Source organism: Trichosurus vulpecula, chromosome 4 (genome assembly GCF_011100635.1).
Source record: "Trichosurus vulpecula isolate mTriVul1 chromosome 4, mTriVul1.pri, whole genome shotgun sequence".
NCBI classification, from domain to species: Eukaryota; Metazoa; Chordata; class Mammalia; order Diprotodontia; family Phalangeridae; genus Trichosurus; species Trichosurus vulpecula.
Window position 1 is genome coordinate 74,914,030 of NC_050576.1, and position 21,121 is coordinate 74,935,150.

The window sequence follows — 21,121 nt, forward strand, 5'->3', positions numbered from 1 at the left end:
CCACCTCTGACCAATCTTCTTCTACCCCTTGTTCCATTTGTCCCATAAATATAGATATTCACCAGAGCCCTGACTTCAGCTGCCACTGGTGTCTTAGTCAACAGCTGCTACAGAGGAATTTCCCAGGGATTTTTTGATTTGCCCCATCCCCTACAAATTGAATCAGTGGCCTCTGTTAGTCTCAACTGGCCAAATGCTGTTCCAGCTGAGAAGTCTTGGGAGGTAGGGAGGGTAGGTCACATCCTGGGGTATAGGGAGAAGACAGTTGTGATGTCTACAGATTTCAGTAGTTATTCACTCTTTTCTTGGTATGTCTTTAGTGGGTCTTATTATATATTCAACAAGTCTTCACATGATTCATTCATTTATCCATCCATCTATCCACTCAACAAACATCTGTAAAATGAAAGATGACTTCTAAGGTCCCTTCAAGTCCTGAGATCCTATTTTTTAAAGGCCTATTGTGTGCTGAACGCTGTTCTAGGGAATGGGGGAGATACAGCATAAATAATCTTGGATCCAGCGCATTTATTTGTTCAGGTGTGGGAAGAGGGAATTGACATAAGGCAATACCCCTGAAGAACAAAGAAAAAAGAGAATATTACTGCCCTGTTCCTTGAAGGGAAGCCTTTTGCTTCCAGAGCTTAGTAGGCATTCAATAAATGCTTGTTGGTTGACTGTTGACTGTTTTGGGAGGGGTAGGCCTCAAGGTTCATCACATGGTATCAATTCTCTTTTACAGTCACCACTGAGCCCTCTCTGATAGTCAGACTGGTTTTGTTGATCTTATAGGAAAATGGTGGTATAGCGATCTTACCCAGGCTTTCCCAAAGAGATGGTAGGATCAGGGCTTGGTCCAGGGGTGATTGTAACAGGTTACTATGCTATCTCTATGGATTCCTGGAAAGTAGAACCAAGTCTGCTAGGGGGAGGGGGAAATACAGTATAAATATTCTGGGATCCAGGAAATGCATTTGTTCAGGCAAGAGAAGAGGAAATTGGCATTGATATCAAAGACTGATAGAGATTTAGTGGACCCGTTCTGAGCTGGCAGGAAGGAGCTGCCTATTTCCTCAACTGTGTACTTATTTATGACTTAAAGCATTTTACAGCCATTAATTACCAGTTCCGTATGGCTCTCCTCTGGGAGAACTTTGGGTTGTTTTCCAAGTTTTACAAGGAAGAGAACCCAGAAATCCAGTGATAGATCTGCCAAGGGCGTGGGTGATAGAACCCAAGATTAGAAACAACATGTCCTGAGTATTCTTATGACTGGGTTGTCTTTTTTCCAGGAAACTGCCTGTGTTCTCCCATAGCTAATTTGATTAAACCCAACAAGGATTTATTAGGTACCTACTGTATGCCAAATGCTGGAGGTACAAAGATAAAAACAAAATGTCCCTTAACTCTCAAGAAGTTTGTCTTCCACTGGAATGAATACAAAATATATAGAAAATCAGTACAAAGTACCATGGGGACAGGAGGGAAAATGTGAGGGGATCAGGAAAGGCCTCTTGTCATAGGAGCCCTGGAGATGAGACTGGAAGGGACATAGCAAAGGTGAGGATCCAGGTTTTTTACTTCCACAAATCCAGGAAATTTATTTTTTTCTCCATGATTTGTATACATGCATATATTTTTCCCACCCCCATCCCAACACACATACTCATACATTTCAGTTCTGAGGCTTTTTAAAAGCCTCTCTCCTGGGAGAAAGTCTGTCAATAGAAAGTCAAGCCTCTAGCCCACCTGCTTAGTCATCCCTTTAAAGAGTATTTTGTGGGTGTTAGATATCAATAGGGAAGAAGGTTAACTGCCTACTGGAGAAGACCTTGGGGAATGAGTGGATAAGGGAGAGTAAAGTCCAGTAGGACCTACTCTTCTGCTAGTTTGTGTGGGGTTGAAAGAAAATTTCTTTGGGTGTGGCATCCTCTTAAACAGAATACAAGAGGGTAAAGGCTGATTCATTTTTGACTGTAACAACAATGCCTTGGATGTTTGTTGTTCAGTTATTTCGGTTGTGTCCAATTCTTTGTGACCCCATTTGGGGTTTTCTCTGCTGAGATACTAGAGTGGTTTGCAATTTCCTTCTCTAGTTTGTTTTACACATTGGGAAACTGAGGCAAACAGGGTTAAGTGACTTGCCCAGGGTCACACAGCTAATATGTGCCTGAGTCCAGATTTGAATTCATGAAGATGAGTCTTCCTGACTTCAGGCCTGGCACTTCTATCCACTGTGCCACCTAGCTTAGCTACCTCAATTGATAAGATGTTAGCTGGAGCTTGTGTTCCTTAAACTAACTTGAATTGAACCTGTCAGGTACCAGCTTTGAGAGATGACCCCATTTTCCATCCCCTGGGCACCTTTTTGAGAGGAGTGATCATAACACTCTAACCCTTTCTGACATTTTCCTTTTCCTCTTTCACAATCCATGTGTTTGCCAGGATTGCTCTAGGCTCCCATGGTCAGCATCTTAAATACGCTAGTACTATTCAGATAGTTAATTATAAATTATTTTAAATCAGGCATCTTGTGAAATCACTTGTCTTTTAAGCCAAAGCTGTTCTGCTTAGAAGTTTTTAATTAACATTTCCAGTTTTTTTCTATGACTGGCTCTTTTCTTGCCCCCCCAGTGGTCAGTTTTTTGTCTGGTTTTTCCATTTTGGCTTCTGTTTTGTGTCTTCATCTGCAAAATGGAGTTGGGCTAAATGCAGGGGTGGTTCTGTGAAGTTTGGATTCAGTCAAAGGGCCACACTTGAGGACCTATAGGTCCACATGTGGCTGCAAGGCCACAGGCTACCCACCTCTGGACTAGATAAAGTCCCTTCTGGATCTGACGTTCTGTGATTCCTCTTTTTAATAGTCATAAGAGGATCAGATCTCAAGTCCCTTTGATGCCTTTTGCGTCAGGTCCCTGCCTGTGCCAGTCGATAAGTCGATAAACATTTATTAAATGCCTACTATATGTCAGACGCTGTGCTAAGCACTAAGGATAGAAAAACAAGCAAAGACAGTTCCTGCCATCTGGGAGCTTACAGTCTAATGCATCTGGTTCTTTCTCTTCTATTGCTGTTAAACTAGAGAATTCTCATTTCAGGCCTCTGAGCACCCACATTTTCCTCCCAGACAAGCTGGACTTGTCATAGTTCTAAGTCACAGCATACCCCATTCAGGGGGATCTGGATAGCAGACATCCTTCCATTCCCCCCCCCCGCCCCGAATCCCAAATTCTGACTGAACGAACTCATTCTTCTTCTGACTGCTTTTATTTTTCCCTCTTTTATCAAATTTGTTTTCATTTGAACCTTTCTCCCTCTGATTTATGAGAATTTGCTTTTTCTATATCCCACATCTGCCCTGGAAAAGAAAAACAAAACCCTTATAATAAATATTCATAGTCAAAGCAAATTCCTGCATTGGCCATGCCTGAGAATGCATGCCTCATTCTGCCCCCTGAGTCTACCACCTCTCTGTCAGGAGGTAGGTAGCATGTTTCCTCATCAGTCCTCTGGAGGCTCTGAGAAGGCTGAATCCTTGACTCTCAAAAAGAAGGTTGAGAGAACCTAATCAGAGCCAACCAGAGTAAGGGCTCAGCACCCTCCCACTGAGGAGCAAAATGCCCATTTTTCCTTTTCCCCTACTGATGTCTACAGGTGACTAGTTGGCCAGTGGTTAGAGCACTGGGCCTGGAGTCAGGAAGACCTGAGTTCAGATGTGATCTCAGACACTAACCTGTGTGATCCTGGATGAGTCTGCCTCAATTCCTCAGCTATAAAATAGCACATACCTCACAAGGTTGTGAGGATTGAGATAATATTAGTTAAAAGTGCTTAGCACGGTAGGCACACAGCCCTTCCCTTCCCCATGCTTGAGAAGCCTGGGATGAGCTGGCAAAGTATGCCTCTGGCAGGGCCCTTGGGGAAGATTATTAGGGAGGTTTTTATTGCCATTCTCTGAGTCCTGTGTCATCATTATTGTCTCATACACACATGGGGAGTCAGCTGTTCTTTGGGCTGGACTAATGGCCCCTCTTTCCAGTGGGCACAGCCAATGTTATCTCTTACAGGCTGGAGGAGATCAATAATTTCTTCTTGAGGAACAGTGATGAATACCTGGCCCTGATCTTTGAGAAGAAAGACTCCTATGTGGGTAGAGAGGTAAGGCCACCTGGAGCTCCTTGGGGAGCAAGGTTAAAGTTTAGATGTGGGAGTTGTTGGCATTTTGGGGTGGGGGGAGAGGAGGAGGAGGAGGGGGTTTGCCCTACTGGTTTCTTTCACTATGGAGACACCTGCTGGGGGAGACAGGTACTATACAAACTGTTGGCCATCAGTGACCTTGTAATCCCTCTCTATGTTGCAGAATCATAGAAAAGGAATGAATTTTAAAGAGCAGCTATCCTCATGTCCTCTTTTTATAGGTGAGGAAACTGAGGCCCAGTGATGTGACTTGCCTAAAGTCACAGAGAAGGCAAGTGATGCAGTAGAATCCAAGGCTTCAGATTTTTTTTGGGAAGGGACCAGACCTATGATTTCATTAGTGTTAGGGAACTCCTGGTGAAGAAATTTCTTCTACCAGTGCAAACTGGTACCTGCTCTACAGCTTAGAGCCTTAGAGAATTTCAGGGAATGTGGAGGGGAAGGGGGCGGGGTCAGGTACCTTGCCAAGGGCACATGGCCAGTAGAAAGAATTGAACCTAGGTCCTCCTGCAAAGGCCAGTTCTAACATACCAGTGGTATATAAGACTCAAATACAAATGGGTCTCTGTGGGCTGAATATTGGCTCAGAAAACCTCAAATTAAAATGAACAATGTATTTTTATTTTATTTTGTTATTTATTTTTATTTATTTTGTTGAACATTTCTTGATCACATTTTAATCTGGTTCGGCAGAGTGTCCATGGGGGAAAAAAGGAGTCTGACACATCATTAATATACCTTGGTTGCCTCTCTCCCAAGGTTTTTTCATCACATTACCGCCCCCACCCCTCTCTCTCTTTTTCTCTCTCTCTCTCATATATATATATAATATATATAATATATATATTTATATATAATATATATAATATATAATATATATATATTTATATATACCCTGTATAGCCCTTGTTATTCATGAACTAATTTACTTCAAAGGTGGATTGTGCTGGTGCTCAGGTGAGATTTCCAGGTCCACCCCAGGAGAGTCCTAGGGAAACAGGAGAAGGGGGAAAAGGGACTGCACTGTGGCACACAGAGGTGGTTGTTATTGTTGCTGGTCATTCTTGAAGAGGACTGTGACATCAGGGAGGTGATGCCATGATGTGCAAGTGAATTGGTCCAAAGGAAAGAGTGACAGATTTAGAATCTGAAGAACTGAGTTCAGTTCCTGGCTTGGTACTTATTACCCATGTGATCTTTACTTAGATGGACCTCAGTTTCTTTATCTGTAAAATGAGGAAGGTGACCTCAGTGGTGCCTTCTACCTCTCAAGCTATGATCCTATGAATTGTTTACACTAAGGGAGCCCCTGACTGAAAACTTGCTGCTGGAAAAGCCAATGTAGTCCTTGTGCTGGGTGGGCTGAACTGAGGAAGATGACCCTGAAGGTGTGGGGGCAGAAGGGATGGGGAAAGGGGGATATATAGGCACCTATTCTCACCTGAAGGTGAGAGGCCAATGGCCTCAGCCCCTGAGTCTTTCTCCATTACCATCCCCTAGCTCCCTGACATGACTGTAGGCAAGACAGTGACTACGGGAAATGATTGTAGGGTGGGTAAAAGGGCACTGCCTTTAAAGGATCCCCCCCACCCAGTTTTCAAGTGGGGAGAAGTGTATGGTAATTGGTCTACAGGTTTCCTGGTTGGTGTTACTCATGGCAGTGGCCATGAAGTGAAAGGTTTGAGAAGACTTTACCCCAGGTTAATTATAGCCAGAGTCTGGTTTGGAGTCAGGGACCTGAGTTCAAATCATGACACCTGTGTGACCAAAGCTCATTCTGGGCCTCAGTTTCCCCTTTTGTAAAATGAGAGGCTTAGACTAGATAGTTTCTGAAGTCCCTTCTTGCTCCAAAACTGTGATTCTGTCATCTGGAGAGCATTGGAACCAAAGACTTACCGTCCCCCAGCTCATTCTGTTCAATGCTTGTCCTTTCAACAGATTCATTGATTTTTGCAGGTGGAGCTGGACATGTCTCAGTACCATGGCATCAAAGTGCGCAGGGTTGTGGATGTACAGGAGGATATAGTAAAGAAATTTGCCGTCACTGCCTTCCCTTCTTGCTACTTACTGACCAGAAATGGCTCCAAGACCAGGGTCCCTGTGTGAGTACTTCCTCAGCCCACTCCTCTTCCCCCCACCAGCTCTATCTCTAAAGGCATGGACAACCAGTTGTCCCAAGGCCCCTGGTTCCCTCCAGCCTATCACAACTTTGAAACTTGTCCCCAACCACGGTGCTAGTGGGCAGACACTTTGGCAGACTTGCTAACTTGGCAGGGAACCAAATGTGCCTAACCCTCCCTCTCTTTGGTTTCCTAATTGCAGAAAAGTTCATTAGAAATCAGACAATAGCCAGTTCCAAAAAGCTGGCGGAGAACAATGAGCCCAGCGCTGGGCCCCTCTGGCAGTCCCCACTGTTGAATAGCACGTTAAATACGGGCCAGATGGTGCCTTCCTCCCCTCAATGGATGATGGATGTCAGGCTAGCAGTGGAAGGAAGAGCGTGGAAGGGCAGGAAGACAAAAGCTCAGGCTTCAGGTTGCCTCTGGAAGTGATCTGGGGTAGGGTGGGGGGTAAGTGGTGCCATCCCATTCCTCTGCAGGAGGGTAAGGGGTGAGTAAGCTCTTTCCCTGAGATAGTGTTACCCCTGACTGAGTCTGCTTTGCCATCTCCTAGGTTGACCTAGTTGGTGGCATTTGCAGTGAGAAGGGGTGGCATGAGTGGCAGAGAGGGGAAGGAAGGGGGTTTAGCCTTCTGGGCTGGCTCAGATGATGCCAGCTCTGGCAGAGAGCAGTGTTATTGTTTCCTTGCTAAAGAGTTGGTGGAGGGGAAAATTGCTTGTGACGATGCCATCTCCCAGCCATCTGCTCATCGATAAACATCGGGTCGTGAAAGCAGGGCGGAAAGTGATGCCTTCTCGATGCCAGCTCCCCTGCTACTGTTCCTCACTCTCGACTTTTCTCTTGGGTGAGGGAAGCTGTCCTTTTGCCTTCCCCCTGGTTTCCTCTCCCTCCCGAGGTAGGTGAGTAGCCAGAGAATTTATGCCGTCAGTGTCCCTGAAGCCCTAGTCTGAGCCTTAGCATCTGTCTGCTGTGACCAATAGCCACACAAGTAATCTGACACTGTGGTATCAGAGGAGGCGATACCGGGGTAAGGTGAGGGAGGTTAGTCTACAGGTATAAAATGGAGAAAACAATCCTTCCACAACCTACCTCACAGGATCCAAACGTGCAGGAACAGATCTTTCTTACTTGGGCAGAGGCAGAAATCGTTCTGGAGCAGGGAATTACATACGTTTGTGTGTGTTAGTGTGGTCTGCGAATGTGTCCATTTTGTCTAAAAACACCCACTTGCTCTCACAAATGGAAACAAATATAGTCCTAGAGAGCAGAGCAGAAGGGAGGAGGGATGGTCTGCAATTAAGAGGACACACTGTTGCATGTAGTGTTCAGTGTGGTCACTGTATCAAGTGTTTTTGTTTAACTGTTAAAGGTTTCACTTTCAAGGGACATGGAGGTAGAGATAATTCCAGAAATGACTGAGTAAAAAAAAAGGTATCAATGAAACTTTTTTCATGTTAAAAACACCCAGCTAAGTAATAATTCTAATGATAATAGCTTGCATTTATATAGTGCTTCAAGGTTAGCAAAGCAATTTACAAGTATTATCTCATTTGATTCTCTCGGCAGCCTGGGAAGTAGGTGCTATAAATATCACTGTTGGTGCCGAAGTCAGAATGCCCAGGTTTAAATCCTATCTTGGGGGCAGCTAGGTGGGGCAGTGAGCAGAGCACTGGCCCTGGAGTCAGGAGGACCTAAGTTCAAATCTGGCCTCAGACACTTGACACACTTCCTAGCTGTGTGACCTTGGGCATGTCACTTAACTCCAATTGCCCTGCCTTCCCTCCTCCAAAAAAAAAATCCTGTCTTGGATGCTTATTGCTTGTGTGACCCTGGACAAGTCATTTAACTTCCCTCAGTGTCCTCAGGAGGGAGTTGGATTTCAAGGGTGGGGACCCTGTGGCCTGAAGGCCACATATGGCCCTTTGGATCCTCAAGTATAGCCTTTTTACTGAACCCAAACTTCACAGAACAAATCCCCCTAATAGAAGGATTTGTTCTGTAAAACTTGGACTCCATCACTTGGGGCCACAGGTTCTCCACCCTGGGACTAGATGGTCTCTGAGGTTCCTTCTGGCTCTAGAACTATGATTCCATATGTCCTATATGATCCCTGGATTACTGTCACTCTTTTGGTAACTCAGGCAACGTATGGAATATGTAGCTTCCATTCTGAACCTTGTCGCATATTGGGAAGGGTCAAACAAGAGCCAATAACTGCAGCTAGGCATGATAGGACATGCAAGGAGAGGCTGGCTTTCTTGAGGCTGCTCTTACGCATCTTTTCCCTACCCTTCCCCATCCCCTTTCTTTTTTTCCTTCTTCCAAGACTCAATAACCTTAGGACTCATTAGGGGCTGGATCAGTTTCTCTGTAGAGATCTTTCTATCCCTGAAGAGGGCCGTGCATGAGTAGATGTTCTAAAATAGCACCTTCTAACCAGATTAGCATCTGCCCTTTGCCGGACTGAAAACAGTTCATGGCCTCTCTGGGCACCTAGCTGCTTTTTGAAATGGGACACAGAAGACTCCAATCAGGCAGTTTTTCCATAAAGGAATATGGAATTGAACTCTCCCAGAGCTTAGGCAGATACTTGAAAATCTTACTAAAGTTTCCTAAAGAAAAATCTCCACATGCTGGATTCTCCCATTCCCCATTCTTTGCAATGAATCTTGGGCCAGAGACTCCCTCTTGCTGTTTCTGTCTGAGGTGCAGGTGGAGATCAGGATTTTAGCAGATTGGTTTGGGTTATCTCCTCCCAACCCCCCCACTGACTGCCTTTTCACTCATGTTCCTCTCTTTCTCCCTTAACAGGCTTTTGGAATCCAGACCTCTTTATAGCACTTACCTACAGAAGTTACCTGGCGTGGGCAAAATGACCTTTACCCCGTCGGTCCACCCAACGCCAGCAGTCAAGCCAACCACAGCAGAAGGGATAGCACCTCCTGTTACTAAACCCGTAAACAGGTAAGGATGCTGCCGGGTCCCCTTCTATGATGATCAGTGACTCCATTTTCTAGTCTTCCATTTGACCTGAGATCCCCCTTGACTCTTCTGGGCGTGTGGGGAGTAGTAGTAAGGAATGTCAGAAGAACCCTTGAGATGGAAGGGCCTTTAGGGGTCATCTAGTCCAAAGTATTAGATGGTGTTGAAGGGATTTCTGTTGTCAGGTACAAGCCAAACTAATTGTCTTTGCTAATTCTGAACTTCTGTTAGTATCACTAACAGATAGATAAGCCATCCAGCTTCAGAACTGAAATGTTATGAGAAGATCAGCACAGTCCCTGAATTTAAGGATCATATGTAAATTCACGAAACATTCCATGATCTTGGCTGCCAAAATGATAATCCTAAAACATCTGTCTCACAGTCACTCCTCTACTCAAAAATCTTTAAGTGGTTCCTATTGCCTTTAGGATAAAAGACCAAACATTTTCACCCGGGTGTTTAATGCCCTCCCCAGTTTGGTTCCCACTAACCTTTCCCATTGTACTTTATGTTCTCTCTTCATACACTCTCTGTTCCACTCAAATTAGCCTGTTTTGCTCTTCCCCATGCACAGCATTTCATCCCTCTTCTCCCCCTCCCCACCCCCATTTGCAAATATTGGGAATGTGCTTCCTTCTTACCTCTGCCCCTTTGAATCAATGACTTCCTTCAAGAACAGCTGAGCTCTTATGAGGCAGCTAGATGGCGCCATAGTGCATAGAGCCCTAGATCTGGAGTCAGAAAGACCTGAGTTCAAATCCAGCCTCAGACACTTACTGGCTGTGTGACCCTGGGCAAGTCACTTGACCCTATTTACCTCAGTTTCCTCATCTGTAAAATGAGCTGAAGAAGGAAATGGCAAAGCATTCTAGTTTGCCAAGAAAACCCCAAAAGGGGTCACAAAGAGTCAGACACAACTGAAAAGCAACTAAATAACAAATCTGTATTTGTATTTTATCTTCCTGGTAGAATGTTAGCTCTTCAACGGCAGGGTTGGGTTTTGGGGTTGTTGTTGTTGTTTTAAATTTTATATTTTTAAAAAATCACCAGCAAGCACCTTGCCCATAGTAGGTGCCTAATACATGCTTATTTACTTTTCTTTTTGTTATTTTACTTTTTAAAATTAACTTGTTGACTAATACTTTAATTTGTTGAACCTACTGATGGGGACCAGGACTCATTTTAAAGGTAGCCTGCTTTTTCATTGGGCATCTCCCATGACTAAAATGTCCTTCCTTACTTGGAGGCTGGATAGCTTTTGCTTTTATTCTTGCTGTAAACTACATACTAGTCTCAGTTGTGTGGATATATTCTGGCAAATGGAACTGTGAACCTCTGGACAGCAAGCTCAGTATCCACGCTCTAGACCCCTGGCAATTTTCCAAATTTTCAGCATGCAGGATTCAAGTTACTTCCTATGGATATTTGAGGAAAGGAAAGAGGTCTCTAGGAGAAATAGAAGCAAAAGTATAACATTCATTTATTTTATTTAAAATTTTTAAATTAAAGATTTAAATTTTTAAAAATTCACTATCTTTTGTTTTTGTATTACCTTCATTTCCAAATATATTCCTTTCTCCTTACCTACCCTTTGTCCCAAGCCAATCCTTGCAACAAAGAATAAAAAAAGTGGGGATGGCAGAAGGACAGGTAATGAGGACAGGTAACCAACCCCTCACCTAACAGCATATGCAATATTCCATACCCATGGACCGCCACCCCCCTCACCTTTGCAAAGAAGGGAAGGAGGTACATTCTCATATCACTTCTTTCAGCATTTAGTTCCCATTGTTTTCTTTTGTCCTTTCCATTTATACTGTTGTGATCCTTGTGTATTTATTTTTTTTGGAACATCTTCATTTTGCATCAGTTCATATAAGTCTTTCCATGCTTCTCTATAGTCGTCATGTCTTATGACCAGTAATGTTCCATCGTTCACACACCAGTTTGTTTAACCATTCCTCAATCAATAGGTATCTGCTTTGTTTCTAGTTCTTTGCTATTATAAAAAAAACGGTGCTAAAGATATTTTGGTATATATGGGACCTTTCTTTTCTTTTTTAATCACTGATTGTCCATTGATTTTAGAAGGGATTGAAAGTCCCAGTGATTCGAAATCCACTTTGAAAGTCGAAAGTGAAGACGGAGGTATCATTAACAAAGATATTGAAGGGTGGGCAGGGTGGAGTCTGTTGCCTGAAGCAAGGCATAGAAAGTGGCAGTTATGTAAATGTAAGCTTCCGGTTTAGCTGTAAAGCTAAGCAGATAAGAAACTGCCTTTGGGAAGAAACTTTGCTGTGGGGAGAAAAAAAAATACCTAATAACTGGGTCAGGCTTTATCTTTCATTACCATTATCTCTTTGGGTGAGGTAGGAGAGTAGGTAGTGTTTATTCCCATTTGATAGGATGATATATTTAGAGCTGGAAGGGACCTTAGAAATGGCATTTAACCCCCTCTTCTCAGAGCTGAGGAAGCTGAGGCGAGAGAGGCTAAATAACTTCCTTAAGGTCTGGATTTGAACATAGGTCTTTTGACTCTTTATCCAATGCTTTTTACATTTTACCTCATTGCCTTGCATTGAGAAAATGGAGGACCAGAGACGTTAATTTAACCTTAAGCAGCTAAGACCCTGGCACTTCCTTGTAGGGCCATGTAGATTGATAGTGAAAGAATTAGGATTAGAACCCAGATCCCAAGGAGAATGGTCACTGTTAGTGATAGTTCAGAAGTTCCTGGACAAAAGGGTTCAACTTTGAGGAAGCCTTGCTGACATTAGAGTAACTCAAAATTCTCCTTAATTCAGCCTGGGGCTGATCTAGGCCTCCTAAGTTGACTGTTTAAACATAGCACACTCTCACTTAAAACACTTAGGTACACAAGAAGTGTTTGAATAAATTCCTGAATGAATGCAGCCCTGGGACATCCCAGAGGTGGGTGGCTACCTAGCAAGAATAACTCATCAGTTGGGAAAGGGTCAGATGTAAGAATGGAGCCACCGTCCATATTGGGCTCAGTTTTCTCAGTTTCTGGCAGCTGTGAAAGCACATGAAAAGACCTTAGCCTAAAAGGGCCACGATCTCCCATTGCATCCTGGGTCATCTCCAGTCATCCTGATGAATATCTGGTCACTGGATCCACGTGGCTCTGGAGGAGAAGGTGAGGCTGGTGACCTTGCACAGCCCTCCCTCACTCAAATCAAAGTCAACTGCAAGTCATGTCATCACTTCCCCGATGCCATGGTCCCCTTCGAGAATGAAGGACCAACACAACACAAGGCAGCTGTGAGCAAAGGCCAGCCCCACATGCCTCTAAAAGATGTTCAGGTCCCAGAACATGGTTGATGAGGTGACCCAGCAGATGAGGAGTTAGGAAGACCTGAGTACAAAGGTGGCCCTACCAGCCATGTGACACTTGGCAAATCACTTGATTTCTATCTGTCTCATCCGTAAAATGGGGATAATAATGGCACCAACCTCCCAGGTTGTTATGTTTATAAAGCACTTGATAAATCTTAAAGCAGGGGGTTTCCACACCAGCTTCCCTAATAACACCTCTAGGGGTCCCCAGGAGAGAGAGTGTAGGTCCCTCTTTGCCCTTAGCCCAGCGACAAAATGACTTTTGATTAGGCAATAGATGGCTTGGTCCGAGTGCTAGGCTTGGAGTCAGGAAGACCTCAATTTAAATCCTGCCTTAGACACTGGCTTAGCTGTGTGATCCTGGCTGGTCAAGTGATTTAACCTCTCTCAGCCTCAGTTTCCTCCTCTGTAAAGGGGGGATGCATCTGCCTTATAGATGGTTTTCAAGGATCAAATCATATCCTTGTATCAAATGTTACAAAGCATTGTAAAGTGCTTCGCAAACCTTAAAGCCATCTTTAAATGTTAGCCGTTATTATTATCATTGTTACATGAAGAACCCAATAGGATCATAGAATTAAGAGCTAAAAGGGACCTTAGAGACCATCTGTGGCCCTCTAGGTCTTCAAGCGTAGCCCTCTGACTGAATCCAGACTTCACAGAACAAATCCTAATGCTGTACTTGAGGATCTGGAGGGCCGCATGTGGCCTCCAGGCCACAGCTTCCCCACCCCTCGGTCCAATCTCCTCATTTCACAGATGAGGAACCCCAGAGAGGGGTGGAGTGACTTGCCCAGGGTCACCCTGCTAGCGTCTGAGGTGAGGATGAAAACTATTTGTTTGACCTTGGGTTATTTAAATTGGCGCCCTAGTTGGGACCAATCAGAAAACAAAGACATTCCCTTTCTTCTAACTCAGTCCCTTCCCCTGATGATCCCAGGTTGCCCCTCCCCATTGTCAATACTACCTTTCTCTCCTTCATGTCCTTGTCCCCAGTTCCAAAGTATATATGACCGATCTGGAATCTGCTCTCCATTACATCCTTCGGGTAGAGGTGGGCAAGTTCAAAGTCCTGGAGGGAGAGCGTCTGACAGCTCTGAAAAACTTTGTGTCAGTCCTGGCCAAGGTAAGTTGGGCCTGTAGCCTCCATCATCCTCCTTAACATCCTCCTTAACTGATTAATTAGGGCCTGCTTCTTCCAGTCACTACCAGCTCGAATAGTCATCCTGAGATCCTTACATGCCTCAGTGGATCTAAGGACCCTTCCCTAAGGGGCAGAAGGAGATAGGCATTTTCCTGGTGATCTTCAGTCCCTAGAAACTGTGCCTAGTGAGCTGGCATCCTGTGAACCTGGCCATTATATGGGGAGGCTGTCCAGCTACTCACCTTACAACCTCAACCTAAAAGCTACCTCCTGCCTACCACCCAGGTACCTCTCTGTTCTTAGATTGGGGTGTATAAGGTGCTACTGAGTGACAGAGGGAAAAAAAGAGATCTCTAGCTTGTCAGAGAACTCTGCTTTCCTTCCAGATGCTGGCTGGAATAGAATCAAAGAATTTTAGAGCTGGAGGAGAACTTTGTACAATATTATAGATGGTGAACCTGAGTCTCAGAAAGGATTTAGTGACTCATTGCCCAAAGCCACACAGGTAGTAGGGAGTAAAACTGAGATTTGAACCCAGAGACCTTCATTCAAATCCCTGTATTCTCTCCTTTTAAACCATACTGCCTCCACAAACTTCTGCTATGTAAATCACTCAGTAACCATCCTTGTCCCCAGTGCAAAATCTATATCTATGTCTATATCTACATCTATGTGTACGTCTATATCTACCTATCTAGCTGATCTGGAATTTATACTCCATTACATCCCTTAGGTAGAAGAGGGAAAGTTCAAAGTCCTTCAATAATGACCACACATGCTCACATTTATATAATATTATTATATGTAATATTTATATAAAACTTGCAAAGCATTTTCTTCACAGAAATCTTGTGAAGTAAGGCATTCAGGTATTTTATCCCCACTTTACAGATTAGAAAACTGAGACTCTTTGAGTCAAAATGACTTGTCAGCAGAATTCAGACTTAGCTCCTCTGACTCTGACAGTGTTCTTTCTACTATACCATGTTTCCTCTCCATGCAGCTTTTTAAAAAAATCAATATAAGTTCCTTGGAATTTCTAGGCAAGAGTATAACCCCAGAATCTTGGTTGTGTCCTTCCCTGGCTCCAATGGCTGAGTGCTGACTCTGCTTCTCTTATCCTCAGGCTTTTCTCCCTCCTTTCTCCCTGTCTCAAGAACAGCAGCCAAAACCCTACTACTTAAAACCCAAGGCACCTGCCACTAAGTGCTGCTGAGTCAGATATAGGCTTTGGATAAAAGGGATGGCTGAATGCTGAATCAGCTGCTCTGGGCATTCCAACGTGCCAGCCATGGAGCATAATCCAGTCCTCTGAACCACCCCACTGTCCAGTCATAACTGCTTGCCTCCCTAAGGTTTACCCTGCCAGTGGGGCCTTTGCTCTATATGCTTAGGGCCACCCCCCCTCCAGGAGTCCCCGCAATCAAAAAGATACACGCATCTGCTTCCTCCCAGGCTCGCAGTCCCCTTGGGCTTATTCACTATTCAGGTTTCATGCTAGCTCCCTGGGGTAGGGGGTGGCCTAGATCCAATCACCAGGTACACACACTTCTAGAGTCCCAGGACCTCACCCCAGGGTGATGCCTGGAGCATTCTGAAGGGAACTCAGGCCTAGTAAGTAACTGGCGGAAGACTGACTGGTTCTAGCCAGAGCAGCCTTTGGCATCTTGGGGAGGTCACATAGCTTCTGAGCCTAGCTCTGAAATGGAATGGGAGAGCTGGCAGCCCCGGAGGCCCAGAGACTTTGTGGAGAGGAGCTTGAGAGGTTATCCGAGCCACTCTTCTGCCTTCTGCAGAGTGGAGTGGAGTGTCCAGACTTCCACGTGAGTCCATGTGGCCATGTCCCTGGCCTAATGCCTTCTGGTTCTCAGAACCCTCAGGAAGTCCATCCGTATAGCTGCCTAAATCCCTTGTGCCATAGTCTGAGTTGATCTCTTGCTCCCCAGGTCATAAGGTGGACAGGTCACCGGTATGTGCGAGGAAAGGAGGGAGCAATGAAGTGACTTAGGGGGTTCTGTTCATTTCTACGTAAGCCCCCAACCAGGTGTATAGGAGAGATCAGTGAGGATACAACAACCTTCCAACTGTGGTTTAATCAAATCAATGAGTCTTTCCCAAGCGCATGTATATGTTTGGCGCTACCTGTTGTCTAATGCTCAAATGATATACACCTTGGGCAGGAGGCAGGCTTAGCCTTGAGTACAGGAACGCAAGATAAATGTGGAGTAGATGTCTATCTCCTGGCTGGTGGGTGGGGCAGAGCTAAGCCTGTCTCCTGCCCAAGGTGTGTGTCATTTAGACTAAGCCTTGGAGGAAGCCAAGGGATTTGAAAAAGAGTCAGAGGTTAGGAGGGAGAGTATTCCAGGCATGAGGGGCAGCCTTGGCAATAAGTACCAGTCCTTAGTACAGTGCCTGGCACATAGTTGTAGCTCAAAAAAATACCTGTTGATGACTGATTAGAAGTGGCAGCAGGCAAGGAGGAAGTGATTGGTCGGCCAATGGAGAGAGGTAGGATTATGTTGGCTCATTGGCAATAGGAACCAAATGGGATTCCTAACAGTATCCGGTGGAGACGCCATGAGACTCCACTCCTTCTTCTCTCTGGTTGGGGAGATCTAGGCTGAACTAGTATGTTGATTTAGTTTTTTAGTAGAATGTACTTCCTTGCCCCCTCAATCTCTGAGTAGCAGCCCCACTATCCTGGAGAAGAAGGTTTCTGCTGGTTTCCCTTCTGCTTGGCTTCTGAAGCTCCATGTTTCTTCCTATTCCTGCTCTGTATCTCACTGACTCCATTAGATGGGATGCTTTTAGGATGCCATTCCAGTCCTGGCCACTAGGTTGCATGCTATCACCAGGATTTCACTGTTGCTTTTTTTCCTCCATGATATCTGCTCCTTGAGAAAGGGGTAAAGTTCCAAGTCAGTGTTAAGAAAGGGGGAAGGTCAGAAAGAATTATGGACCTCTAAGCAATGGTCTATCCATTAATTTAAATTTGTGAGCCCCCTGGGAACCCCAGTGTTGGTTAACAGGGAATGTGTGTCAAAGAAGAATAGTTTCTAGCAGCCCCTGACCCCTGACTCTCGGGCTGCTCTCCAACCTAAGATTTGCTTAAGATATTTACTGGATCTGCCTTGAAGTTTGTTTTTTTACTGGACCTTTGATTTCCTTGGTGTAGGGAGCTCCTGGTGTAGGGACCCCACCTTTGCCAATACTCTGCACCTTAGAGAATGTTCTGGATCCTGAAGAGGTTAAATATCTTATATACAGCCAAGTTTGTTTCAGAGGCAGAATTTGAAACCAGGTCTTCCAGACTCTCAGGGCAGCGGTATGTACTACTCCAAGCTGGTTCTCCTTGAGGGATTAGATTTGTCTAACAGCTATCCCTGTTTCTGTTTCATTCCCATCTATAGCTCCTACTTCCTTCATAACTTTCTCTTGTTTTTCCCCCCAACCTTCCCTGTGTTACCTTAAATACTTTGATTCCATCTGCCGCCTGTGTCTCTATCTTTCTCGGCTTCTTCTCCTCCTCAGTCTCTACTGCATTTTCTTTTCTTGTGACTGAGTTTGTAGTAAGAGCACATGCTCTCTCTCTCTCTCTCCCTCTCTCTCTCCCTCTCCCTCTCCCTCTCCCTCTCTCCCTCTCCCAAGTGCTTGCGGTTTCAGAGTGCTGATGCTAATCAGATTTGAGTTGACTTATTGTCATGGTAGCTTTTCATGTTCCTCAGAGACTCTTTGGAGTTAAGATCAAGATTTGGAGATTGGTTACAGGCCCTTCCAATGGCAGCCACTGGAATACAAATGAAAGGGCCCTTTCTCCTAACCAGTCAGTCAACAAGTCAGATAACTATGCAGAAAGTCCTTTTTCCTAAGAAGGACAGTCTGCCTGTGAATCCCACACAGCCCTATCTAGGAGTCAGAAACTTTCAGATTTTCCATCCAGCAAACCTTGGGCTGGGGAGGGGGAGGGAAGGAGAAGGTCTAGATCTGTGCAAGCTGAGAGGTACCTCACTGGTCAACTATCAGTGAGGCCAAAGCATTCCGCTCTGAGAGTTCCTCACTGCTTGTTTCCCTCCTTTCCACATCAGACTACCAACATAAAACAGTCTTTCTCAATGCGGTCATCCTGAGAAGTGAGCTTTGTTCCTCTATGCCTAATAGTGAGGGTTTTGAATTGCTGCAGCTTGGGGGGATATATCCTTTTGGGTCCTTCTCCTCTCTGCCCACCCCAGACCTCTGCCCCTCTTCTTGGACCTCAGGGAACCTAAGGCTCTGTCTGGTTTTCACCTGCTTTTCCTCTCCCCTCCCCCCACCTCTGCTTACTCGCTGTAGTACTACCCTGGCCAGCCCCTGGTCCGGAATTTCCTTTATACCATGGATGTGTGGTTACAGCAGCAGAGGAAGAGCATACCCTACGTCTCCTTGGGAACGGCCCTGAAGAGTTGGAAAGAGGTGAATGAATTTCCCTGGCCATATCCATCTTTTTTTCCTGTCTTCTCTATTTTGGTGGGAATGGAAATGATTTACTTCTCCATCCCTGGCCTTGTGTCTGTATTCAGGTGGGGCTAGGAGAGCTTGGAAATGTGTTTCCCTTCCCCCATCACCATGTACCAGCGAATCTCACCTGGATTTCCCTTTTCTTCTTTAATGGCACATTTCTAGACACTCCCACATGTGGGATTAAATATGCAGTGGGGTGAAGTAAAGGATCTTGTTGGACCTTCAATCCAGTACCAGTAATTCCATTTGGTGGCTCAGATGTTGAGGTGGGGTAGGGAAATGCTATGTTTCTGGGGTCTAGCAGGGAGGGAAGCTTCTCTCTCTGACTGTATGTTAAGACTTGCTTTTATTGACCACATCCTTCCTTATTATGGCTCTTTTTCCTTGGTATACCCATGCCACAGGATGTTCTTTTGCCCAGGAAAGCAGTCTGGGTGGGCTGCCAGGGAAGCGAGCCTCACTTCCGAGGATTTCCTTGTTCTCTCTGGATCCTTTTCCACTCGCTGACAGTACAGGCGGCTCAGCGCAATGAGTACCTTCCAAAGAAAGCAGGTGAATGCTTAGCTGGGGCCCCTCCTTAACCTCTGACTTCTCTCCCTAAGAAGAGGAAGAAGGAGCAGAGCTTCAGAGGGTGGGGATGGATCTGAGTGGTTCCCTGGACTTACATGGTATCAGAGGTGATATTTGCCATGACCCTTCCTGCATGCAGGTATCCGGAATAGGTAGTATGGCTGACTGAGTATTCACTGTAGCCACACTCTGAGAGAAGAAGATTCACAGAGATCAGAGACCCCAGCCTTTAGGCAGGTTAAGCCTAATTAATGCCAATGTAATAGCATTTGTCATACTTTTTTTAAGACTTGAAGGGATAGAGATTCCACGGGTCCCTTAGTAACACAAGAAGTTAGCCTAGATCATTGGTGGAATATCAGCGTGGCTGGGGTGGGGGAGGGAGAGCAGGGAGTGGGGGGATCCACTGCTTGGGTACTAGGGAGACTTAACTCTAAGTAACAGACAGGGAAATGGAGTAGGGCTTTGGATTTTGTAGAGGGAAGGGGGGGGGAATTAAAGGAGAAATCAAGGTGCATCCTATTGAGCAGGGACATGTCTTTTCTCCCAAAAGATCCACAGGAAGTTCTCCAAGCCATCAGAGGCTATGTGAAATTCTTCTTTGGCTGTCGAGAATGTGCCAAACACTTTGAGCAAATGGCGGCTGCTTCCATGGACCGAGTAAAGAGTATGGATGACGCCATCCTCTGGTTCTGGAACAGGCACAACCGAGTCAATGCTCGCCTAGCAGGTAAAGGCCTGGTCTGAAGAGAGGCTGGATCCCTATGAGAGAATGGAAGGGATAGGAGAAGCAGCAAATTCCTGGGCAGAGGCTGAGAAAGATGGGTCAGTCCAACACTAGGCCAGAAGCTATGTCCTCTTGACTCCGACCTCCTTAGATAGCATATTGCTTTAGTTTTTTTTTTCAGTTTTATTGATGCCTTTTTAAAAATACTAAAGTCCTGTACCCAATATGCCACATCCCACAGATAGAACAATCTTGTGACAAAGAAAAACAGCTAGTCATAATTTACCAACGCAGTGACCAGGTCTGGTAGCATATGTAACACTCTATACCTGTGCCCTACTTTAGAGGAGGGAAGACGGCCTTACTTTAGAGCTGGGCCACAATGGGCCAGTCATTTGCCATCTATGTGCCTTTTGTCATCTCTCCTAGGCCAGGTGGGCATAGTAAGAGGTGAAGGCACTTGGAAGCCTGGAGAGCAAAGGCAGTAGATCAGGACGTTGTCAACTTTTTTATGTCATGGATCAATTGGGCAGTCTGTGAAGCCTGTGAACTCCTTCTCAGGAATATGTTCAAATAAAATATTTTTAATATTTAAATAAGGCATTTATTTTTAAATAAAATATTTTTAATATTTAAATAAGGCATTTATTTTTAAATAAAATATTTTTAATATTTAAATAAAATATTTTAAATAAAAAATATTTTAATTCATAATTTAGGGAAATTCTAAATTTCAGTTAGAGGTTAGGGAAAATAAGATTGTAATTGTTTTTTCTAAGTTCACAGACCCCCTAAAATCCAAGGAGGGGGTTAGTGAACCTGGGTTAAGAACTCCTGCCACACGACAGATGGAGGGTTACTTCTGGGGCACATGATTAGCAATGGAGAACTAACCTTAGGGCTCTGTGCCTGGGTGGGAGTGAGGGTGGAGAGATGCAGACATTGTGTTTTGTGATCAGGGATCCAGGAGGTTGGAGGCACTGAACACTGGGCAGCAGGTGGTGCGGGAGCCAAAGCTTCCGTCTAAATCTGGTGGGGCTTGAAAAGCTGACACGTGCCTGGCTTCTCGGTCTGCCCTGCCTTCCTCCTCCCCCTTCCACTTGTCATCAAATGCTCCATTTAACCATCTCCACCCCCTGTGAATTCCATTGACAACTACTGCCCCAGAAAGGCCTGTGGTCCTTCCATGGAGGGGCTGAGCAGCAACAGGCATGAGATGCTTAATCCTGCCACTAGGGGGTGTTAGCTCTAGTGTTCTACAGAGCACTCTAGCTTGGGAAAGCAGCAAAGACCAATGTCGCAGAACTTGGGGCCTAGAATCAAGAGACAATTCATTTAGATCTGGCCTCAGACACTTACCAGCTGTGTAACCCCACGAAAATAAAGTCACTTAGCCTCTGTTTTGTGGTGGGTGAAAGATGAAATGATTGAGCAAAGCAAGGTTTACTCTTCCAAGCCAGATCGTTTTGTTAAGCAATGCATGCCAATGGCCTAACAAAGAGGGACCAGACTTCCTCAGCTTAG

General features: G+C 45.0%; 1 protein-coding gene across 1 annotated transcript in view; it reads left to right on the plus strand.

Moving 5' to 3' along the window:
* The window catches only part of QSOX1 (quiescin sulfhydryl oxidase 1), a 51,894-nt gene that overhangs the window by 26,855 nt on the left and 3,918 nt on the right, over positions 1–21,121 (plus strand). Inside the window, exons 5-11 of the mRNA XM_036754770.1 lie at positions 4,068–4,158; positions 6,154–6,299; positions 9,129–9,281; positions 13,656–13,785; positions 18,133–18,252; positions 18,705–18,852; positions 19,424–19,600. Coding sequence (XP_036610665.1) covers positions 4,068–4,158; positions 6,154–6,299; positions 9,129–9,281; positions 13,656–13,785; positions 18,133–18,252; positions 18,705–18,852; positions 19,424–19,600 — 965 coding nt within the window. The remainder of the gene's footprint in view (positions 1–4,067; positions 4,159–6,153; positions 6,300–9,128; positions 9,282–13,655; positions 13,786–18,132; positions 18,253–18,704; positions 18,853–19,423; positions 19,601–21,121) is intronic.